At 33.5% G+C, this 26,235-nt stretch overlaps 1 protein-coding gene across 2 annotated transcripts in view; it reads right to left on the reverse strand.

Moving 5' to 3' along the window:
* Ammecr1 (AMMECR nuclear protein 1) overlaps window positions 1-26,235 on the reverse strand; it is a 131,214-nt gene that overhangs the window by 67,266 nt on the left and 37,713 nt on the right. Inside the window, exon 2 of one of the 2 annotated variants that reach the window (XM_004861437.4) lies at window positions 1,177-1,287. The exons of the other annotated variant lie outside the window; for it this stretch is intronic. Coding sequence (XP_004861494.1) covers window positions 1,177-1,287 — 111 coding nt within the window. The remainder of the gene's footprint in view (window positions 1-1,176; window positions 1,288-26,235) is intronic. 2 annotated transcript variants of the gene reach the window in all.

Here is a 26,235-nt window from a genome sequence, read left to right on the forward strand (position 1 = left end):
AGCCTGTATATTATTTAATCAATTCCAAACACCCAGTTTCTAATACCTTAGAAAAGTTAAAAAGAAGGTAAGCCATTGCATTTTTTATTTCTGGGCTTCACTACAAGATGAGAAAAACTTGCAACTGTAAGCTACTACATACCTTCAAATGTGAAATTATTAAACTCAGTTGTATTTTATTAACTGGTGCCAATAAGCCTACATTTGTGCAATTCTACTGTAAAATAATGAATGTTTTACATTAATCCTGCAGCAAAGTGATGATTATTTCATTCTCCTAACATTCCCCTAATATCCCTATTAAGGATACAGAAGACCATACTATAATTACTACTGTATCTATGAAAGTTAAGCAACTTTCCCCAAGTACCAATAGTTAGGGAAGATCGATTTCTTTTCGGGTGTACACTGTACATATTACAACTACAGAAACTGTGTCAGATAATCACACTAAAATATGAAAAAAAACAGGAAATTCCTTTACTAATAACTTATTAAGGAATTTTCTTGTTTGAAATAATTTTGGAACACAATTTGCTAGAAAGCTGAACTTGAACAAAATTCTGATGGCATGCTTGATAGCTTGAGTACAGAATTAAGAACAAAGACTTAACAACTGTAACGAGGTACTCATTACTTTGTGTTTATATTAGATGAAACAAAATAAGCACTACAATTAATTCACGGTAAAGTGTGAATGCAAATGATTATGCTACCAGCCTGTGACATCACTTTCTTCCTAGGTTCTCCTTTCAGTTTCAAAAGTATATTTTTAAAGGTGTAACAAAATATGTAAGACAAAAGAGACATAAATTACTTTTAAAAGGATCTGAAAGGAAGGAAATGATGGCTTTTAAGCAAATGCCGTATTTTGGTAACCCCTGGACATTTGGTCATTGATTTTCAAGTAATATAGAATAACCTGGCCATTCGTACAAAAAAATACTTCAAAACAGCTATTGCAAAATACATGTAATCACAGAGTGTTGTATTATAGTAACATATTAGTAACACTTTATGAAAGGTAAGGTAATTAGTCAAAGAGGAGGAAACCCTGACATGAAAGGAGGGAAGAATGGTGACAATTCAGTAAAGGAAAAAGAGTTAAAATATCAGGCTCAAGTTTCGCAATTTTTCTTTAATGCAGAAGCAGAGGCAACAAAAATTGTTCTTCACCTGGTAAGTGTGTACTCCCTGAGTCCTGAATGCAAATTCATGGCAGAAAAAGTACCTATGCATCCACGCAATCTTTTGTCTCGACCAATCTTCCATGTTACAAACAGTGGGCTGTAATGGAAGATAAAAAATAGGGTAAATCAATCAATTCAACTCAAGCAAGTATATTTATTGAGTATTTACCATATGCTAGATTAGGTGCCTGAGACATAAAGACTAAAACACAAGCCCCCAAGGGGCTCAAGGTCTAGCTCTATAGGATTGCATTTAGCAAAACTTGTATGTTATATTGAATATGTCCTATGTGTTAGTCATCACAATAAATGTTTTTTTGGTTTTTTTTTGGTACCGGGGATTGAACTCGGGACCTTGCGCTTGTGAGGCAGGTGGTGGAACCACTGAGCTAAATCCCTGGCCTCACGATAAATGTTTTAACAAATTATTATGTTAAAATTCATTAATAAATTTAGGAGGTTGATACTAACATTTTATTTACAAGTTAAGTAGTTCCACAATTCATTCACAATGAAGTAGGTACTCAAATCTGGGCAATGTTGCCTATAGCGCCTTAACCGTCATGGACTACTACTGAATTCCTCACTTAAACTACAAGTTACTGATTGATTCATAAGTCTAATTTAGAAAATTGGGGAGGGTTAGACATCCTCAATATATACTTTCTAAAAGTACATAGACCGAGGATTTAGCTCAGTGGCACCATGCCTGCCTGACAAGCGCAAGGTCCTGAGTTCAATCCCTGGTACCAATTAATCAATCAATCAATAAAAATACAGGGGCTAGGTATACACTGTGAAAGGTGCAATGAAAGATACATAGATGCCCAAAAGGCAGTCATTGCCCTCTAGGAAAGCCAGTATATAAGGCAAACTTGTTCACAGCTAACTGGCACAAGGAAAAGGAAATATGCACTATAAACTATGTCCAAAATACCATAAACTAAACTACCGGGATAAAATAAACTTTCATCAAGCTTGATAATCTTCAGTTTGGCATAGAAATATAAGCAGGACTCACAGAGGTGAAGTGAAACAGCAAACATTAACAAACTAATATTCTGAAACCAGAATATTTACCTTAATTTTTATGTAAAAGCATTGCCTGTAAGTATGACCTCTTAAGCATCAAAAAGTAAAGTATCAATTATAATAAAATGGCATCAAGAATATTGTGGGGGTTTTTGTTTGTTTTTGAAACAGGGCCTTGCTATGTAATTCAGGCAGGCTTGAACTCACTATATAGCCCAGGCTGGCCTCAAATTTGAGGTGGTCCTCCTGCCTCAGCCTGCTGAGTGCTGAAATTACAGGTGTGTGGCATCATTCCTGGCTAAGAATATTGTGGTTTTAAATGAAGTTTAATATAGTAGATACTTAGACTGTGTAGCAAACCAATGACAGCCATAGTTAATAGTTAAGTCCAAAAAAGAATTGTTGCAATTAAAAGCAACTTTACATGTCAGTTTTTATGAAACAAATTAATTCACACATTTTAGGACATTTTGTGAAAAGATAAATAAACCACAGTTCAGCCTGTATTAGTATGAATATTCACAGTAATATTGATATACTATGATACATTTCTGCTTTCTACATATTTTAATTTTAGGCGGAAATACCATATGTCATACATTTCTTATATTACACTGGTGAGTCAGAGAACATTCTTTCTTTAAAATACTCTAGTCAGTCATTAGCAAAGATATTTCATTCAAGCACTTCAATCACCCACCTCAAAGATCTAAATTATGCCAAGTTCTGACAGCCACAATGGCAAACAGGTTTGTAAATAAATCATGTATACAAACTAGGAATCAATACTAAGAGTTAGCTTCTTCCAAGAGCCAAATGTTCAGTAGCATGAAAAAGGATGACTGAAGTATAAGATCAAATATAGCATGGGGAGAGTGATGAAGGGTGATTAAAGTATGTTATGTGCACATACATACCTGCCCAAATGAAACTCATTGATCTATATAACCAATATACACTGATAAAAATGAGGGGAAAATTGGCATTCAGGCAGTGGGTAACCTACCACTAAAGGTATGTTATGGCTTGTGCCTTGATATCCCCCTAAAGTCTCATATAGTCACAGGCAGAACTTTTCAGAGGTGGCTGGATCTAGAGTGTATGATTCTGGGATCAAAGATGTGTGATTACTAGATTAGTCCACTGATTGGTTTGGCTTATTTCTGGGGGTGGATAATGGGAAGGCCCTCTCTGGGTGTGAGTGCTACCTGCCTGGACAGTACATAAGGGACAGAAAAGGGGCTACTGTGATCACTGTAGCTTGCTGCCTCACTACTTTGCTGCCCTCTGCCCACCATGAACTGTTTCTCCTCAATGATGACCCTCTGCTGTGCCACCCTGCCTTGGAGCCAGCCAACTATGAACTGAAACCTCTACAAACTATGAGATATAATAAACCTTTCCTCCTTTAAACTTGGGTGACAGCAACAAGAAAAGAAACTAAGACAAGGTGCTATATTAAAAAGCAAAAGGTAAAGGCCAGGTTTTCTGCTATTTTATATATGTACTAAATAAATATCTTACAACTTGAGACAAGATGCTCCATGGAAGCTCTACGGAAAATTTTCTCTAATTGCTTACCTAGCAGTTGACTAGAAAACAAGAATAAGATGGGATTGCTTTCTAACAAATTCTTTTATTACTCATACAACTAGTATCCTAAAATGTATACATTATCTTTAAAGGTGAATTTCTTTTCTTCATTTTTCACTCTCTGACTTGGTAGAGTTGATATCAGCAACCAATTTTTATGGACATTAAGATATCAATCCCCTCCTATCACAATGACTATACAGTATCTCTATGTAAGCAGATCCTTTGGGAGCTTTAGCATCTTCAGAATAAAGTGAATCACAAATATAAATATATAATATATAATATGTATATTACATATATGAAATGTTTCTCTAAAATACCATGATAGCTTCTCAACAGAGCTATGTCATAGTTCCCTTCCTCAGTGACCTAGGTGAGAAACCCAAAAGTGTGAGTAAATTTATTTCCTATCAAAAACACTAGAAATGAAAGACATTTCAAAGTAGTTTGCCTTCGACTGTCTTATTTATGCTACTAAAATATGTATACCAGCATATATATAATTCTTAATAATATAACTTGATCTGCTCAAGTAAATATTGTAAGTATAAAAGATGCATAGCAAATATACAAACTGAACACTATAGTATGGATATGTTGGGGGGGCATTCAAACACATGGTGGGGGAAATTACACACCATTTCTTATAATATTATGCTATCACTGAAGAGAGAATGATTAAATCAGAGCTTGGGGTGCTAGAGGATAAATCTGCATTCTTGCAAGACAGCCTGCAGAGCACAGGCACTTCCAAATAAGGAAGAACATGGAGATGTAAAAGTGCATAACACATTTTTGGACCAGAAAGTAATCTAATAGTCTTGATAAACTTCAATAGTCTTGTCTAGATTTAGCATTCTTTGAATTTTAGGTACAGTTGAGTACATGGTTCTCAAGAGCCCCTCATAAGAGGTAAAACAGATCCACATACTCTATACTCTTGTTTCTTACCTGCCCCAGGCAACTTCTACTTTCGGAGTTGAGATTGTGGGACAAGTGTCTATGTCAAAGGTGAGTGCAACCCTACTGTGTTAAGGACAAATGCTTAAAGATGGAAGAAATCAGACTTTTAGTATACAGAATAAAGCTATTTTTCAAGAATCTGTACTGCTGATTTCTCATTTATAAATACTTATCCAAAATCTTCTGTAAAAATATATACATGGAATTAAAAATAACCAAAATGTCTAAAAGCAACATTTATTGGGGAACAGAATCTGGAAATCAAGCACTTTAAAGCAGACTGAAACAAAATAAACATCACTAAGTGCAATAGATTGCAACTTGTGTGTGATAACTACTTTGTACTGGGCAATGACTACAGTAGCATTCAAAATGTATTATCTAAAAATAGGAGCAAAATTTTTTCTTCATCTAACACACAGAAAGAAGGATCAGGCAATTTCATTCTTAAATGTGCTATTAAAACATGTATGAGTTCCCAAAAGGGCCTAAGTAAGACAGCAGCACAATAAGAGAGATCAAAGTAGAAAAGGGTTTTTGAGTCTGTTGCAAAGAGCTGCTGCTCAATGACAAGAAAATAAAGACAATAGTTCATAGAAGACAAAGATTAACTGTTTCTGTAAAATGCTTTTTCATGTGGTTTAAAGCCACCTACATATGCAGAAAAAATACTACAAGGTAGAAGGGGCTGAGGCAGGAGGATTGCCATAAATTCAAGGCCAGCCTGGGCTACATAGTAAGTTCAAGGCCAGCCTGAACTACATAGTAAGGCTTGTCTCAAAAAAAAAGCCCACTTAAAATGAGATGAAATATTAATGGAAATGTTTATTTGAGGGTTACCAGATACAGCTTTTTAAAGAGTTATCCTTTTGAACATCTTGTACCACTATAAGAAACATTTGGAGGAAAATAAACTCCATTTTCCCAAATCTGTACAAAGACAGGAAGAGGAAGTAACCTCCTAATCTAGATGAATCCTCTCTACCAACTGGCAGCCAATTACGTCTGGTGAACTGTGACTTTCAGGGAAACGTAGTTTTGTAGAATCAATAAAGTACAAAAAAGTAATGTAAATCCATGCCTCTCTTCTGATATTCTTCTATTAATATAAGCCAAAACAGATGTGAAATATATTTGTGGGAGTAGGGTACAGTTAGAGAAGACAATGAAAAAAAGGAGTATTTAATTTAAAATATTGTACCTTGAATTCTATTTCTCCTGCCATACTAAGGCAAAACTGGAAGTAAAAACTATAATTTTAGACCATTTTGCAAGCTGACTCTGGCAATTTACTATTCCTTAGGATGAGATTTATAGCCAGTTACATTAACAAAATAATATCAATCCCTACCAATATAGTAATTTATTTTAACAGAGATACTGAACAAGGTTATTTATTTTGAAAGTAGATGCAGAAAAAGAGACAGGCCCTGCAGCTTGGTTCTATTTTTCTTCCATCAATAACAATTACTTTTCAAATATACTTGGGTTCTTTTGCAACTTATCTCAAAAATCCAACTATACAACTCATAATATCCAACTAAACTTAATATAATAATTCTCCAGAAGCAATGGTTTCTTCCTTGTAAGATCAGGTTAAAACTTTTCCTACTTCTAAAAAAAAGAACCTAAGTATTTCATTTCCAAACATATAAACTACAAGTTAAATCTATTAAAATATGCCTATTATGCTTAAACCTTGTATTAATCAGCTCAGTCTGCCATAACAAAATACTGTAGACTGGGTGACTTAAAGAGCAAAAACTTACTTTCTAATACTTCTAGAGGTTACAAAGTCTGAAATCAATGTTATGATCAAGATAATGACATGGTTCCCTTCCTGGGTTTTAGAAAACCACTTTGTGTTCACATGCCCTTTCCTGCGGGGAAGGAGTGCTCCTGTTTCTTCTTAGAAGGACACAGATCTTATCAGATCAGAGTCCCATCTTGATGAGTTCTTTTAACCTTAATTATTTCCGTATAGGTTTTATCTCCAAATATAGTCACTTTTGGAGTTAGCACTTGAACATACAAATTGGGGGAGGAGAGGACAAAATTTAGTCCATAACAAAACCTTAACAAAACTTTAGTACGTAAAGTTTCTATAACAATGTATATAACAAAGTCATTTGCTTGAAAAAGCCTTTCCACCTTACAAGTGATCAAAAAAGAGATTTGAGAAGACTTAAGTGCAGCCACCAATCCCATTAGTGTTAGAACCTGCCATGTTCTACAAATTTTACTAATTTAATATGGTTTTTTCTCCTACAGGAAAAAGAATTGTGAGTTTTAAGTCTAGCTGTCTTCTAAAAGACAAGAGCAGAAAATAGGTAGTCTATGAATATTACACAGTTCCCATACATGTATGCAAGCATAGGAGAAAAAGGGGGTAGGAGGGAGAGGAGAGTAAGGAGAGTGAGAGGGAGAGAGAGACAGGGAGGGAAGAGACAGGGACGGACAGACTGACCAAGACACACTATAAATGCTGAATCAGTGTAGAAATACTGGCCCCAACTTACAAATTCCTACATCATTCCCATTAGAAGCCCAAAGCAAAATCTACTCTACCTTTGATGGCATGCCAACAGCCCTTCTGACTCACTCTCAGTCTTCTCACTTTATCCTGTTATCAAGCCAGCCATCATCAAATCCAGGTCTTCTATGTATTATCTAAAAATGTCCTCCACATCAAAATTTCTACTTACCACTGGTTAACAACTACTCAGGTAGGTATGGGATCTGATTATTTGATTAGCTGATTATATTATGGAGTGAATAAAGCTTAAGCCTTCCAGATAATTTAGAATTCAAAGTAATAAGAAAGAAGCCTTAGGAGAGGAGGACTAATCTTGGGGAATCAGGGTGAAAAAGGTAAGGTTCGGATGTATTTTATACTTTCTCATAGGTGCCAATCTTTTATTGTAGATGAAGAAAATCTACTAAATAACCACTGTAGCTTTATACCGCACTTCCTTCAACAGCTTTGTAAATAGCCTGTATCCATCCCAGAGATCAGGAAACTAAGGAGACCCTGCTTAAACAGCACAGATTAGTATAGAAGACAACAAATATTTGAAGGTGGGAATCAGGAATTACCATCTTTCAATACTTTTTTTTTTCCTTTTGGCCTGGTGTTCTCAGAAATTCAATCACAGCAGCATTACATTCTCTTTTATCCCCATTTTTACAAATCTAATTTAACTGGTAAATGTCAGAGAAAAGGAGGCAGATTTAAATCTAACATGATTGAGAAGGCCAATTTTTTTAAATCAAGGGTAATCACCACTGACATACAATCACCCAAATCACAGGTATACTTTGAGGGATTAACATAATTCTGCCAATTTTTTAACTGAAAGAACAATCTCTTCCTTAAACAAGACTAAATCAACAATTTTCAGCAAACTTAAAAAAAAAAACTTCAGGGCCGGGATTTAGCTCGATGGTGCCGCCGCCTGCCTCACAAGCACAAGGTCCTGAGTTCGATCCCCAGTACCAAATAAATAAATAAATAAATAAAACCCTCAAAAAACTTCAGTCTCAGACTTGATATGGTGAAACTATCTAATTATTTTGGTTTTGTAGAACCCCAAGTTAGATAAGTTATCTAGACTGGAAAAACTATTACTATTTTTTATACATTTTTCTTTTACTAATTTATAATGCAGTGGGTATTGTATTTAATAAAAGGTCATATTTTAAGGATGAAGTAGCTGTGTTTTTTTCTAATAACAGGAACATACCAGGAATCTTTATTACTTTAAGTCTAACTTATAAATTTTAAGTGACAATTTTCTATAGATTTCCAAAACAAAATAATTTTTATTTGAATTTCTATTGTGAAACCATTTGTTCAAAGAGCTTTAAGACTAGCGACTCAATCTTTGCTATGAAAAGAATTATTTTAAAGATATTTTTGTTCAATTCTTTTGTAAAAACATTGGTCACCATTTAACATACAGCAGCAACAAAATGCACCCAGTTTACATGCATCAAGTCAATAAACGGTAATACATGGACAACACGAATTTCAAACAGTACTAAAGTGGTAGGAATAGCAAATATGAGAAACAAGGAGTTCCAGTTTCAGTCTGAAATAAGATTATTTGTGTAAGTAACATGAAACAATGGCTACAGATCATTCGCCAAAAAAGAACCATTCTTCAGAAATCGCTTGTGCAGAGCACCATATTAGAGCAGGACAAGATCCTGAAAAATGTCCACCTCCAAGTTAATGACAAAAGGGCTTCTTTTGAAAATTAATCCTCTATGATTCAAATTTTTTATTGTGACTGTAAAATAAAGTACCTTTCAGTATGAAGGTTCTATAGTCCATATTTCGGCAACTTAAATAATTCTGCAGATTTTCAATTAAACTGACAGATTCTGATAACTATTCTGTAAATAATATAAATTCCATAAAAAGAATTATTTTAATAGAAAAGATTAGAAAAAGAGGACTTTCTATTTAGGTCTAAAGATTCCTAAATGCAAAGTAAGCAAAACTACGAAAAATAGAAATGGGTGCAAAGTTTTAGAATTAATATTGATTAGTTGACATAGGAAAGTCTTACTTTTCCTCTCATTAAAGACTTCCAATGGACTTTATTTTGGTACTTCCATTTGAATGAGTATGCAGGGTTGTCAGGGAATTCATAACACTTTAAACAAGACAATGAAAATAACAAAGGGTTTTTTATTAGCTTATTTTGTTTTTCATACCTATATCTTATTCTCTCAGCCAATGACCTATTTACTACCATCTTATCTTTGCCACAGAACCCACACAATTAGCAAAGATGGAGTAGATAGGGAACAAATATTTAATCACCAGTCTTTTGTTTTGGTCTTTTTACACTTGTATGATCCTTTTTATTGTTGAGTAGTATTCCACTGAATGGATATATCACAAATTTTTATCTGCTGAACTGTTTATGATATGTGGTTTATCTTCAGTTTGAGGTTATTACAAATAAATGCATTATGATAATATCTGTGCTAAAGTTTTTTAGCAGTTTTATTGGTATAAATGATATATACTGAAATGCACATACTTAATGTGTACAATTTGGTGGGTTTGGATACATGCAAACAACAGTGATATTACCACCACAATCAAAGCGATAGATATATTCAATACTTCTCATAAGTTGTGTATCTCCTTGTGTCCTTTTGTTCATGGTTTGCTTTGTGGTAAGAACATGCACTAAACATAACATCAACTCTCAAATTTTGAGGTACATGATACCATATTGTTACCAATAGCCACTTTGTTGTACACATCTTTACAACTTATTTATCTATCATAACTTCAACTTTATGCCCAATGAACAATTCCTCAAACCCCACTCCTGTAAGCCCCATAACCACAACTGCATTTTCAGCCTGTATTAGTTCAACTACTAGAGTTGTCTCATATGAGTGGAATCATGCAGTATTTGTCATTTTGTGACTGGTTTATTTCATTTAGCATAATGTCATACAGATTTCTCCCCATTATAGAAAATAGCAGGATTTTCTTCTTTTTAAAGGCTCAATATCTATTTTTTTATTCATTCATCTGTTGATGCACATAGATTATTTTCATATTTTGGCTATTGTCAATAATGCTACAATGAACATTGAATTGGAGATACCTTCCCAAGATTCTGATTTCAATTCTTTTGGATATATACCCAAAAGTAGGATTGTTGAATCATACAGCAATTTTACTTTTAAAAATTTGAGGAATTTTCATACTGGTTTCTATAGATGCTGTACATTTCATATTCATACCAACAGAGTACAGGGTTCCAATTTCACCAGCCTCATGGAATGAGTTGGGAAGAATTCTATTCTCCTCTATTTTCTGTAAGTTTGGCCTAATCACCAATGAATTCACTGGAGGTTACAGTTTTAATTGTGGAGTGGTTTCTAATTATAAATCATATTTCTTTAATGGATATAAAGCTATTAAGATTTCTAGTTCTTGAGTCAATTTGGTAAATTGTGTTTTGAGGAATTTTTTCTTTTTATCGAAGTTGCAGAATTTATTGGCATGAAGTCATTCAGAATATTCCTTATCCTTTTAAATGACTGTAGGATCTGTAGTGATATCTATTTTTTACTTCCTGGCATGGATAATTTGTGTCAACTTATATTTTTTCTTTTATTATCAGTCTAGCTATAGGCTTATTAATTTTATTGACCTTCACAAAGAAATGATTGTTTTTACTGTTTTTTCTCTATTGTTTTCTATTTCACTGATTTCTACTATACTGTTATTTCTTTTATTTATCTGAGGATAATCTGTTCTTCTTTTTCTAGCTTCTTAAAGGGGAAGCTTATTTACTTTACATTCTCCTTCTTTGAAAGCTATAAATTTCCCTCCCAAGCAAAGTGTTAACATGATGCATATCATAGATTTTCGTTATCATTCATGTGTAAAAGTAATTCCTAAATCCTCTTATGATTTCTGTTTTCATCTATGCTTTACTTAGTAGTATACTGTGTAATTTCCTAACATTTGGAAAAATTTCAAGTATCTTTTCATTATTTATTTCTAATTTAATTCCATTTTGGTTAGAAAACATACTTTGTTTCTTTCCTTCTAAATATATTGAAGGCTTGTTTTATGACCCAGACTATGTCTATCTTAGTGAATGTAACATGCGAATTTGAAAAGAACATGTACTCTAATAACATTAGATCTAGTCTTTTATAAATGGCAATTAGGTCCAGTGGGTTAGCAGTGTTGATCAGGTTTTATATCTCCTCACTGGTTTTTTTGTTTGTTTAACTGATTTTTTCTATATATACTGTCTTTTTTGTGTTTATTTTGAGGTGCTCCTGTTGCCTTCTTCATGAATAACTTTATCATTATGAAATAGCCCTCCTTATTCTTAACGCTGCTTATCCTGTAGTCTAATTCATCTCATATTAACAGACACTCTTGCCTCATTATGATTAATATTTACATAATATATCTTTTTCCATCTTTTTACTTTTAACCTACTATCTGTATCCAGCTTTAAAATCAGTTTCTTATCTATGGTATACAGTTATGTCTTGCATTTGGTATGATTAATTTTATGTCTTGCACCTGTATATTTAGTGTTTGTTTTTGGTATTTCCCACGTTTTCTACTTTTCTTTTTGTCTTCTTTGAAATTAAGTGACCATATTTTATTTTATCACCACTATTAGCTTATGCCTTTTAGTGATTGTTCTAGATCATATTAAGTTGTCACTTTAACTTATCATGATGTAATACTATACATATAATGTAAGGATTTTAACAATATCCTTCTACTTCATCCCTCCCACCCCTTGGGACTTCATACATTTTGCTTCTACAAACCTTATGAATCCCATGACAGATTACCAATTTTGCCTTAAATGATGAGCTAAATTTTAAAGAATTTTTTAAATTACAGAAAAATCTTTTATATTTACCCCCCCCACACACACACACTGGCCATATTTACCTGGTACTCTTCATTAGATCCAAGTTTCCATCTGGTATCATTTTCCTTCAGCCTAAATAGCTACCTTAATATTTCTTATAGCTCATAATATTTGTTAATGCTTATGACAATCCTAAGTTTTTGTCAGAGAAAAGATATTCCATCCTCTTTTCCCTTTGTTTTATTAAGATATTTTCATTGGCTATAAAATTTCAAATAAATGTAATTTTGTTTTTATTTTTAACATTTTAAAGAGGTCATTCCATTGGCTTTTGGATTTCAATATTTCTGATGAGAAGTATATGGATCTTTTATATTTAGTGTCATTGTTTTCCATTAGCACCTTTTAAAATGCTCCATTACTGACTTTCGACAATTTGACTGTAATTGTCTTGGTATGGTTTTTCTTTCTAACTTTCTTGTGTGGGGAGCATTGAACTTCTTGGACATATGGCCCAAGTTTTAGTTTTCATCATAATTGGAAAATTTCTATTCTTTTAACTATTTTTTCTGCCCATTTCTTTCTTCTTTCCATATGAGACTCCAATTACATGCATATAAATCTGCTTGATATCGAGGCCTTTTTCTTTCCATTTTTCCCATTCTGTTTCAGACTGGATATTTGTAATATCATGTATTAAAATCTACTGACTTTTAATTTCAACATATTTTCATAGCTACTTTAAAGCCCTCGTATATTAATTATATAATTATTATTTCTGGTTCTGTTTCTGACTGACTTCCTCCTAGTTACAAGTCAAACTTTAATGCTTCTTGGACTATCTAGTAATTTTTGGATGCCAGATCTTAAAATAATTACTTTGTTGCATGTCTGGAATTTGGCTGTCTTCCTCCAAAGAGTATTGAGGTTGTCATGAAATTAAATTATTTGTGGATAATTATTTTTCAAGGTGTAGTTTTAAGCTTTGTTAGTTTGGGTTTAGAGTAGCCTTCACTTTAGGGCTACTTTATCCCTACTACTAAGGTAAAAACCTAGGGTCTCTATTGTATGTACTGGATATTGTATGTACTGGATTTTCAAGAAGGTCTCACAACTCTTTTCTATAGAGCTCAAATGTCTGCTAGTCCTTTGCGAGCTTGTGGGTTGACAGTGCACAGATCATATTCATTCAGAGGGGAAAAGCAATGTAGATTTGAGCTTACAGCTCCCAAGAAGTTGTTTTTTTGCCCAGTCCCATTGTTTGACACACGCACAGATTCATCTTCCAGCAAAAATAAGGGGAACATCTATGCAGATTTCTGGAGTTGTTTCTTCTGGTAGCTCTCTATCTCCAATAATTTCTGCCACCTAGGCCTCCCTGAGTTCCTATGTTTAAGTTCATCAGTTCAGCAAGACTGAAGGCTCTGCTTTGGTTCCCTCTCACAATGTTGTATTCTAAAAACTATCTGCAGGCAAAAAGGCAGGATGACCATAGAGCTCACTTCACTTGTTCCCTTTCTCTCAGAGATTACAGGCCTGTGCTACCAGTTGCTCAAAGTATGAAAACAGTTGCTTCATGTATTTTGTCCACTTTCTGGCTGTTAAAACAAATGAGAGTTGGAAAGGGGCCAGTTCTTATACCAGTTACTCTTTCCTAGGTAGAAGTGGAAACCTCAAAGCCTTTTAAGCGGAGTCACTTTAAGGGTCAAACTCTGTGGTAGGTTCAACATCTTAAATGTTGAAAAACCTGCCACAAATAATAGACTACTGCCAGCAGGGAAATGGTTCAGGAAGGAGAAGACAAAAGAGACAGATCTCTTCAGCTTTGACAGGTGGTGAACTCTTAGAAGAATATGAAGTGACTCAACCAATTCCAGGGGCAATGCACTGCTCAAACCCAAAGGTTAGAGATGTCACTCTCAAAAAATTTCATATAGATAACTCTTAACGGCCAAAGTAATGAAATTTAAAAAAAATCAAAGCAGTCAGGTAGAAACTGAACTTGACAAAAGTGTCAGTTAACAGTCACATTGATATTTCCTTCTTTTAAGTCCATGCCAAAAATAGCTCAGTCCTTTTATTCTCTCTCCACTTACTAAAAAAAAGTAAGTACAATTTGAACAACCTTTTAACACCTAAAAAATCTTGAGGAAGCTCATAATGATCACAAATTATGGCTGACATATGTTTTGTTACTATTTTTAAAAGGCTATTTTTAACTATGACGATTTAAACAATCTTACAGCACAGCTATTTACCTCATTATTGCCCATGACAACAGTAACTTCATCACAGTCTTACTAGCAATAACAAGTAAAAAAATAAATCTTGCAATAACAATGCCATATCTATAAAAGAACAGTCACCTAAAAATAGGAACCCTACGTTAAGGAAACCAGATATGAAAAGCCCTTTAATGATGGACTAGAAAATGTGATATGTATCATTAAGTTATTATATCTAAAACTTCATTTTTAAAAAATATCCCATTAACATATCAGGGAACATTATGATAGTGCAATATTTATTTTTTTACAACATAATAGATTTATATTTAATACTGTACTTCTCAGTGAATATTGATTTCACTCAATATTAAAGGTGTTATTACGGTAAATTATTTTTCCATTTTATTGTCAATATAAAGGGTTTTGTAAAAAAAATTAAATCTTTTCTTCATTCCAATATTATACAAGTTGAATATATTCTTTTTCTAAACTTTCTGCCCCAGAGATAAAAATTTGAATTTTTGGCTATTTGATATCTAAGTACAATATTAACTTGATAGTGTAATATTTAGAAAAATACCTGAGCTGGCTTCTAATCTGGGAGACAAAGAACACAGTAAGATTGCACAGAAATTTAGGATAATATAAGCAAGCCAGTCCATACCCTATGAGAGAAAAGCAAAATCTGTGAATGATACTGGCTCAGAAAACAAGATAATAAGGTGGTAGAATGAGGATAATTGCTTACCTATAAAGCAACCTTCTCAATTTACCCTTCTCTTTGGTAATCCTACATAACTAACTACTTCAAAGCCTATGACTTTGTAAACAAATAAAAAAGACTTAAACAAAGAGGCCAAACTCCCTGGGAAGATAAGAAAGAACACAGGAGTCCTACCAACAAGCACTAGTACAAGTTCCCATGTGTATTTAAATGGTGTAGTTTTTTGAAGCCTCCAATTGGATTGCCAGAATACATGATAGAATACAAATTAGCCAAAGGTAGGGTATATGGTCTAGAAATGATGGTGATCTATTCAGCTTTCATAAAATTAATACAACAAGAAAGCATAATTTGCCTCCTGAACTATTAAATATGCTCATGTGTATAAGCTAATTTGGCCCTAGAGTTCCAACAGATGTCTTTTTTAAAACCAGGAAACAATACTCAAGGCCCCCCCTTTTTTGGATAAATCCCACATATAAAAATATTTTATTTTGAACTAGAGCTGTCATTATACATCTAGGTCAGAAAAGGACATATGGAACCTCATACTCAACCCAGGATTCCTATATAGCTATAGAGCAAAAGACCAAGCAAAATGTAATTTCCTACGGAGACTACTCCTACCTTTTCTTTCCTACGGAGACTACTTCTCCTACCTTTTCTTGGCATTAAATATTAACCAAAATTCCAGTTAAATATGCAGATCTATGGACTATACATATCTCAGTTGAATATTTCTAGATTGATGAAAAGTCTTTGTATTTGAAGAGTTATTGGCCAGTTTCATGCTTTCAAACTTACCAATGTCCTTCCTTATTTTGCCAATAAAATATCCAACAGAAGTACTACTTCTTCAATGCAATGAAACTGAGCAATGGCAAAATTACTGTTAACAGTTAATGAATTAAATCCAAGTAGTTCTTAAAAAATACTTTTGCAATGCTGTAACATAAGACAGTAAAACTGCCAAATGATTGATTTACTTAAAATAGTTCTTGTATTGGACTGCAAAATTATATAATGCACGTAAGTATCTAGCCTAACACCTGATTCAATAAAATGTAGCTGTCTCTTCATCCCAAATCTGCCTGAGAAGGGAAGTATGAATTAGAGAAATTTGGATTGTAGAGTTTAAAAAGAAACAAAATATGGTTTTATTATTTTGGGGGTATACTGATACCTGCTCGTCCCTCTCTTCTACTAAAGTGGTCCTTTAATGAATAAGGTAAATAACAGATGAGAAAAACTGGTAATGAAAACATCAACCTTTTGTATTAAATACAAGTTCTTTTATACCTAGAATGAGGCAACTTTTAGTCCATCCAGTCCACATGAATAGTCATCAATTCTAAACATGAGAAAAAAAATAACTAGAAAGCAAATCAACCAGGTTTCTATTGCTGAAAATATGGATGTTTTTGGAAATACATAATACCAAACTAAAAGAGGAAAACTAACTCTGAGAATAAAACAAAAACATTTATTTTAAAATTACAATTGTATAAAAAAATAAAAAGTCATAAAGAAGCATTTTTTTTTTTTTTGGTACCGGGGATCGAACCCAGGACCTTGTGCTTGCAAGGCAGGCACCAGAACCACTGAGCTAAATCCCCGGCCCAACGAAGCACTTTGCAAATGACCATGATAATATGTATTATATATATGTATGTGTATCTATCTACAGACTAAAAATAGCTAATGTTTATTGAATACTATGTACTAGGCTTTTTTAAAAAAAAGTGTTTAGATGTAATACCTCTTTTAAATAATCACAAAAACCTTATGAAGTAGATGACATTACATACCCCATTTTAAAGACAGGGAAACTGAGGATCAGAACAGTTAATTAATGAGTGGTCACATAGCTATTAAGTAAGTGGTGGAGCCAAATTTTGGTTCCAGGCATTGTGCATTCAGAGCCAACTCTTTGCTACATACCATGAATATGTATGTTGTTTGATATAAACTATCTGAAAAATAGTATTCCAAGGTGGAACTGAATTACTGGCATTAAAGAATAATGCCTAGAAATTAAAGACAACATAGATAAAACTATTGACACTGCATATATCATAAATTAAGAATTAGAAGATTAGAAACAATTCACTAGAAAGAAGAAATACTCTAAAAATGAAAATCTGGAAAATTAGATCATAAAAATACAAACTGACTGGATATTAATAAAAAGCAACTTATTGAAATAGACAATCAAAACACATAACATTTTTATTCACAATAAATTCAATACATGTCCACTATAAAAATGTTGGAAAAACAGAAAACTTGAAAAGAAAAGCATACTTAATCTCACAGCCTAAAGAAAATGAAAATTTATTATGTTTCCTGAATCTTATTCTAGGGAAATATTTTCACATAGTTAAACTCACATTGTACAGTTTTGTAGTTTTTCAGCTGAATTGCATAAACATTTTCCTACATAGTTAATCATTCTTCACAAATACTTTAATAGCTGCATGATTATTTCATCATATGGGTGTACCAAAATTTAGATAACCATTTCCTTCTTGTTAAACAACGGGGAATATCTCTGTACATTAAGGTTTATGCAGATATCAGATTTATTTTCTACAGATAGGTTTTTAAGAAACAGAATTATCGGATCAAATTTTCCAAAAATTTTTTGAAGCTCTTGATGCATTTTACCAAACTCCTTTCTAAAAAGACACTGCCACTAAAGGGATTGACTTGAATGAGTTAAAACTTAAAGAATATTTATATATGACCAACATTTATAAATCATTTTAATTGGTGGCAGCTGCTTTAAATGTTATTAAATCAATAAAACACCACAATGGAAACAGAATGTCTTAATTTAAGGTCAAACAGCAGTTATAGTTTAAAAATTAAACTCAAGTAAATTTGCTTCATGTTAATGGCTTTTGTCCAACTTGCAGACTTCCTGTTCTTGAAAACTTTTAAAACACTTATATCAGAAAAAAACTTACTCTTTGGTTTTAATGCTGTAAAACTACAAGCCTCTGAAGAGCCTGCTTTTTATACTGTGTTTTGTTGAACAGAGCACAGTTCAGCTGACATTTTTAAATATACCTATTTTCAATGTTCTTGATGTAATACACTATAAAGCAAAACATTACATTTGAAAGAATAAAAGATAAACAATTCTGAAAGTATTTGTTCTGAGACATTCTCCAAAAGTGTTTTATTCTTAACAGTCTTCTTCTGCAATGTGTCTTTGTTTGGCCATGCCCTTAACATTTTAATTCAATCAAGGTTGTCACAAACCATAGAAGAAAGTGAAGTCTTACCCCAAATAAAGAAAAAGAAGGTAGGAATTGCAGAAGGCTGTCAGAGACAATATTCCTTTTCTAATGCCATTTTCGCAATAACTAACCTTTGCAAGGGTCTGAAAATGGTCACTTATAGTTATTATAACTTAGTAATCTCATTAATTTGAAAAAAAATTTTATGTGCTTTGTTTTTCTTCATAGTTCTTATCATACCTATTTGTTTATTATATACCCACTAGACTAAGCTCCAAGAGGACAGTTTTTCTTTTCCATAGCAATATTCCTAGTCCTGGTACATAATAAGGGATAAAATGTGTTTGTTGAATGAAATAATTTAACCTAAATGATCCAATGAGAATTTGTCACACTAAAAAAGTATTATTGTAAGTCTACACCCAAGAAATACTGTTTTCAAAAATTCAGTGTATGAGTGGTTCCGCCGCCTGCCCCACAAGCGCAAGGACCCAAGTTCAATCCCTGGTGCCCCCCCCACCCCCGCCAAAGAAATTCAGTGTATGTCAAACTATGGCACACAGAATTTATATCAACAACCTAAAGAGAATTCTCTAGCCCCTACACAGAATTTAAGAGTCACACATTTTAGAGCTACCTCTTGGGAGATAAACATCTCAGGGATAAAATTAGGGGAAATTTAAGAAATATTTTGTCTAGAAATCTAGTAATTAGATAAATCATGTACCAGAACTTCAGAGTTCAAATCACTGTGGTTTAGTAGGATAAAAGTGCTAGAACAGGGCAGAAATGAGAGAAAGGTCAGAAGTCCAGGCCCAACATGCAACTCCACCATCCAGCCAAAAGACCACAAAGGAGTCATCCAATTCCATTCAATGTTAGACCTGAATAGGCAAGATGGGGACCACCTGCTTGGTGAACTGCTATAGGAATCAAAGGGTCCTGGAAATAGCCAAGTAGTAGAATGTCTATCAGTAAGGAAGAAAAAAACTATTAATATTATCAAACTTTTGGCAAATGACACGTCTACTAGTTATTATATGTATTATAATCTGTTAGACAATAATTATTATAACTTAGCAGGTGGTTCTTGAAAGGTTTCCCTATGTAGGAAATGTAAGATTCTGGTGCTGAGGGGGTGCACAATAAGACATTGTGCCTTGCTCATTCAAATGTTTCAGGGGTTTAAGAACCTCAAGGAGAAAAATGAGAGTTAATATTCAGAGAGGACACACTATGAGTTAAATACTGTTGCGTGCTGTTACATGCATTTTAAATTGTCACAGCAAGTTAGATTTACTTACATGTATAATTTTTATGTTTTTTGTGTTATCTGTTTAAAAGTAAATTTAACTTAAATGTTTAAAAGACTGGTTTACTTGACCAAGACACTACTAGTATTGGACAGATAAGACACTATTAACCAGGGCTATCGAACTCCAGAGCCACAGAAAAAGTTTACAATTCCAGATATGAAGAATCTTGCACACCATTTCCTTTTTTGTTATTTCAGTCATTCTTGTAGTTAATATATGATGGGTTGACAAAATATGCTGGCCCATACTATACCATTAGGAAACAAATTATCAAGGAGAAAACTCTGAGTTCAAAAAGAAAAGGTGCTTCTCAATTTAAGTAAAAAAGTAAATTCTGGCCCTTTGGTGCAAGTGGACAGGAGATATCATAGCCTATTAAATACAGTGGATGACTATTCAAAACATATTCCAAGTAAACACAAGACATCTTTGCCAAACAGAAAAGTCAATTTCTAGTTTTCTCCAACTGATAAACATCCTCTGGTTCAAAAATTTATAGATAAGTGACTAAGGAAGTCTTATCAAAAAATATACCTCGGTAAAATAAAATGCTCTGCCTAAAAATACCTAGAAAAATATCTGGTATCTTAGTCTACTTTAATTGTTATAATAAAATACCAAAACTGGGTATCTTATGAACAAAATAAATTTATTTCTCACAGGTCTAGAGAATAGGAAGTCCAAGAAAAAGGCACCAGCAGATCTGATGTCTGTTATAAAATATGTGGACAAGTGGAAATTAAACAACTAATGTGTCACAGAAGAAATAAAAAAATGCTTTAAGACAAAGGGAAATGGGAACACATTACGGGGCACATCAAAAGCAGCACTAAGAGAAAAATAAATAGAAATAAATACCTCTACCAAAAAGATCAAAGATCACAAATAAACAACCTAATGTCACATCAAGGGAGTAGTAGAAGAACAAACTAAACCTAAATTTACCAGTCAGAAAGATATAACAAAAATCAGAGCAATAAATGAAATAGACACTCAAAAAATAATAGAGCCAGGGGTGGTGATGTATGCCTGTAATCCCAACACTGTGGGAGCTAAGGAAGGAGGATGTCAAGTTCAAGACAAGCCTGGGTTACTTAGAATGATCCTGTCTCAAAATAAAAACCAATAAAAGGACTAGGGATGTAGCTCAGTGTGAAGGTCTTGTTTTTAATCCTCAGTACTGCAAGAAAAAAAAAGAGAAAAAAATCAATGAAACCAAGACTTAGTTATTTGAAAAGATAAAATAGACAAATTTTTAGCTAGACTAGTAAAAAAGAAAAGACTAAATAAATATTCAGAAATCAAAGAGGAGACATTACAATGGGCACCACCAAAATACAAAGGACCTTAAGAATACTATAAAATTATATACTAACAAATTGGATAGTCTAGAAGAAATGAATAACTTCTTAGCCATATACAGCCTACCAAAGAACAATCATAAAGGAATACAAAATCTAAACAGATCAGTAATAAGGAGGCTGACACAGTAATAAAGTCTCCCAACAAGGAAAGCAAAGACCAGGCAACTCTATTGCTGAATTCTGCCTAACATTTAAAGAATTAATTCTTCTCAAACTCTTCAAAAAAAAAATCACAGTATAGGAAATACTTCTATTTGTTTTACAAAGCTAGCACTACCCTAATACCAATATCAGATTAGACATGACAAGAAAAGAAAATTATAAGCCAATATTTCTGATAAACATAGATGCAAAAATCCTTAACAAAATATTAACAAACCAAATTCAGGAATGCATTGAAAGAATCATCCACTAGGATCATGTGGGATGTATTCCCTGTATGCAAGTATGTTTTGACATGTGCAAATGAATAAATGTGATATTCCACATTAATAAAGTGAAAATAAAATTCACGAACATGCTAGTTCAGTAGTAGACCAATCAGTATTGTTTCTACATACTAACAATGAAATATCTAGAACGGAAATTAAGAAAACTGTGTCATTTAATGCAGCAAAAAATCAAACACTGTACTGATGTGTAAATTTAATAAATGAGATAAAGGATATGTATACTGAAAATCTAAAACATTGATACAAGAAATTGAAGAAAACACAAATAAATTAAAAATATATCTCACGTTCATACATTAGAAGAACTGGTGTTGTGAAAATGTCCATACTATCCAAAGTGATCTACAGATTGAATGCAATCTCAAAATTCCAATGTCATTTTTCACAGAAATGGAAAAAACCTTAAGATTTATATAAAACCATAAAAAAAAAATAGCCAAAGCCAGTGTGAGAAAAACTGGAAGCACTATGCTCCTGAATTCAAAACATATTATAAAGTCGCTGTAACCAAAACAGCACAGTACTAGCATAAAGACACATCAACCAATGGAAGATGATAGAAAACTCAGACATAAACCTACATATTTATGATCAACTGATTTTTAAGAAGGCTCCAAGAATACACAATGGAGAAAGGATATTCTCTTTAATAAATGGTTTTAAGGGGGCCAGGGATTTAGCTCAGTGGCACTGTGCCTGCCTTGCAAGCACAAGGTCCTGAGTTTGATCCCCAGTACCAAAAAAGTAATAAATAAATAAATGGTTGTAAGAAATCTGGATATCCACATGCAAAGAATGAAACTAGACCCTTAACCACATACAAACCCAATTCAGAATGGATTAAGTAAATAAACATATTTTAAGTATAGGATTTGAAACTGTAAAGCTACTAGAAGAAAACACAGGAGAAAAGCTTCATGCCATTGGTCTGGGAGATGATTTCTTGGATAGGACTCCAAATCAGAGGTAACAAAAGTAATAATGTAAATGTATCAAACTAAAAATCTTCTGCACAGCAAAGGAAACTAACAAATTGAGTAGACAATCTACAGATTGAAAATATTGGCAAACTATACATTTGATAAGGGTTAATATGCAAAATATATAACAAACTCAAACAACTCAATTGCAAGAAAACAATCCAATTTAATAATGGGCAAGAGACCAGGACACTTCTCAAAAGACATATAAATGGTTAATGAGGTATATGAATAAATAATTGGTATCATTAATCATGAGGGAAATCTGTCAAAAATCACAATGAGATATTACCTCACACCTGTTAGAATGGTTTTTATCAAAAAGAGAGAAAATAATTGTTGGAGAAGATGCAAAGAAAACAGAACTCATAGACTGTTGATGGGAAAGTAAAATACAGTATACCTACCATGGAAAACAATACGGAGGTTCCTCAAAGACCTAAAAGCAAAAATCACACATGGCATAGTGCTTGCCTAGCATGCTTGGGGCCCTAGCTTTAATCCCCCACAGAAAAAAAAAACCCAACAACAACCTACTATACAGTAATCCCACTTTTGGATATATATCCAAAAGAACTGAAATCAATAGGTTAAAGGAACAGTTGGACCCTCACCTTCATTGCAGAACTATTCATAACATGGAATGTTTCTAAGATGTGGAAACAACCTAAGTGTCCATCAACAGATGAATGAGTAAAGAAAATGTTGTACATATACACGATAATATACTATTCACCCTTTGAAAGCTCGGGAGGAGGAATTCTGTCTTTTCAACAACATGAATAAATCTGGAGGACATTATGATAAGTGAAATAAGCCAGCTGTAGAATGACAGATACCCTATGATTGCACTCATATGTAAAATCTATGAACTCATAAAAATAAAGAATAGAACAATGATGTTTTTAAGAGGGTGAATGAAAGGGAAGAGAGAAGGAATGCAGATTTCTTCATCAAGGAATATAAAGTTTCAGACAGGAGGAAAAGATTCTGAAATATATTGTACAACAGGGTGACTATATAGTCAATAATGTATTATGTACTTCCAAATATCTAAGAGTAAATGTTTCACCCTAAAAAACTCACAGTTAAGCCAGCTGGTGGATATGTTAATTAGCTTCATTTAATCATTCCAAATTGTGTGTATGTGTACTATATCACACTGTACCCCAATTAGGGTTTGACAAGATTATTATAATAATAAATTTTAATAAAAAATGTAAAGAAAAGATTCCCCAAGGGTGTATTTTTTGACAAATTAAACAAAAAAGTAGTTACCAGAAACCAGTTGATAATTTATTAAAGTATCTAGAATTTTTCCAGCTTTAGTCAATGTAGCCCAAAGCAAGGTTAATTTTCTTTTGTTCTGTCAGTCTTTTGAAAAGCATAAATCTCATTTCAAGGTAACTAGGGAGTTGTGTGGATTACCACATGGACACCCCATTTATAGGCAAATCCACCAGCTGGCAGTTAAGGTCTTAAGGTATCACTGATAAATATTTATGTGGTGAGGGTGGTAGCCATGAATGGCAAGTTCATGAGCTCAGTTCCTTGGTATATATTTTCAAGCCATCAGACACCAAAGAATGTAACCCAGCTGGAATCAGTAAACGAAATTGGCCTATCCTCCAAATTCCTCTGTCCCTCCATATCTATATTAGATGAACAGTGTAGGTGGAGAAGAGGGAAACAGACATATGCAATCAAGCTTGGCTACAGCTATAGAAAGTGTCAAGGAATGAATTACCAAGAGGTCAGTCTGAAATTTATGGAGTTCTCCCAATGATAACAACAGAGGATGGACTGAGGAAAGCCAAAGATGAAACCCTTAATAAGTTCTTTACAATCTTTAAGTCTCAGAATAACACCACCTTCTCAAAAGAGCTTGTCTGAATCCAACAGAAGTAGAGAATAACACCTGTTATTCTCTATGGCAATCTCTGTTTACCTGTACTGAATAAAAATAGTTCAGTCATCTGTTTCTTGCTACTAGACTATAAGCTTTATTTAAAAACAAAAAGACCCTAAATTGGTTAAGTAGTGAGTAATAATTTGCTGAATAAAAAATAGTATGTAACAATTCTAAAAGTGTGATTCCTGGACTGGAAGCCAATGGCCACTGGAAACTAACTAGAAAGTATAACTCTCAGGCTCCACCCTAGGCCTACTGAATCAGAAACTCTGGGTGTGGAGCAAGCAATCTGTGACTTTAAAGGCCCTCCAGGTGATCTCCATGCATAGCCAACTTTGAGGACCACTAGTATATAAGGTAAATTCACCTGTCAAGAGTGTAGAAATATATATTTCCTAGTAATGCTGAGTATAAAGGTAAAAATTTTCTTCTATTGTAGGGTTGGAATTCTTAGTTAGGTTATCCACAATTCTGAGACCAGTGTATGACAACTATTACTTTATCTGGAAGTGATCTTAAACAACTCAACCTCTTCAAGCATGTTTCCTGATTTGTGAGAAAGATATAACACCAACCTTACAGGTTACTAGAACGAAAGGAAATTTTTTACCCAAGCTCTCATATATAGTAAACACTCAATAAATGGTAGTAGTGGTGCTGCTTCTTTTTGAATCTGTTTTGATGATTATCTCACAGGAATAGTTTTCAAATTTAAGGGCACACCGAGGAGGGAAATGCTGTGTTTTTCAAAAGGGTATATCCTATCACCAAAATGCTAGGACAGAAACAGCTTTGTTAAAGTATAAGGACACATCATTTGCTAGACTGCATGTGTGCAATCCCAGATACTGGGAAAGCTAAGGCAAGAGGATCTCTCAAATTCAAGGCCAGCCTGGGCAACTTAGCAATATCCTGCTTCAAAATACAATAAAAATGGATCAGTAGTAGAGTGTCTGCCTAGCATGAGCAAGGACCTGGATTCAATCCCCAGTACCACACACACAAAGAAAGATTAGTTAGCTCATGAAAGGTTTACACATTCACAACAAGGCTATGATCAGTACATCTCATTGCCAGGTGGCTTGAACCACTGGTGGTACACACATGACTGACCAATGGAGCAGCTTTTTATTAATTTATTTAGTAAAAAGACTGATAAAAATGACTAGATCCATTTGCATCATGATAGTACAAGCCATCTGATGGATGCAACAAGCATGCATGTACCACCACCAATGGTTCCAGCTATAGGAACATGTTAGTTTATTGGCATAATCTGGAGAACTTAATGGGAAAAAATCAAGTTTATCCCTAGAATCCTAGATTAGCTACATGTGCTACATTCTGAACCACTGTTCAAGGATTCTTTTGAACTATTTGATTACCTTTGATTTCAATGTTCTTCAATAATAAATCATGCTCATGAATTAATAGTTTTTCAAGATCCAACAGACAGCTAAATAGAATTTTCAACCATCACTTAGAAAAATGGGACCAGTTAAAAGAGTTAATGGCCTTATTGCCACAATTCTGTCAATTATGAGATCTGATGCTGTCAAGTCAGTCAAAGATAAGTGAGTTTAAACAATTTACCTTTGTGAAGGTAGCAGGTTTAAGATAAAAGAATTCCATCTACTAGAATTCAAGAATAGGGCATCAAAAGAGGGGATGAATGATAAACTACCTTGTACTTCTATGATATTTTTCCTCGCAGGAATTTTTTCCCTAACAAAATCAAAGTGCAGAAATGTTCTAACTGGTACAACCATCTAATGTGACTGAGACTGAGGAGTTGTTGAATTGGAGGATCTTTCCCTTTCAGGGAAATGGCTGTGCCTCCAGACCAAG

Source organism: Heterocephalus glaber, unplaced genomic scaffold (genome assembly GCF_053883595.1).
Source record: "Heterocephalus glaber isolate CG9 unplaced genomic scaffold, H.glaber_assembly_v1.0 deba00001613, whole genome shotgun sequence".
Lineage (NCBI taxonomy): Eukaryota > Metazoa > Chordata > Mammalia > Rodentia > Bathyergidae > Heterocephalus > Heterocephalus glaber.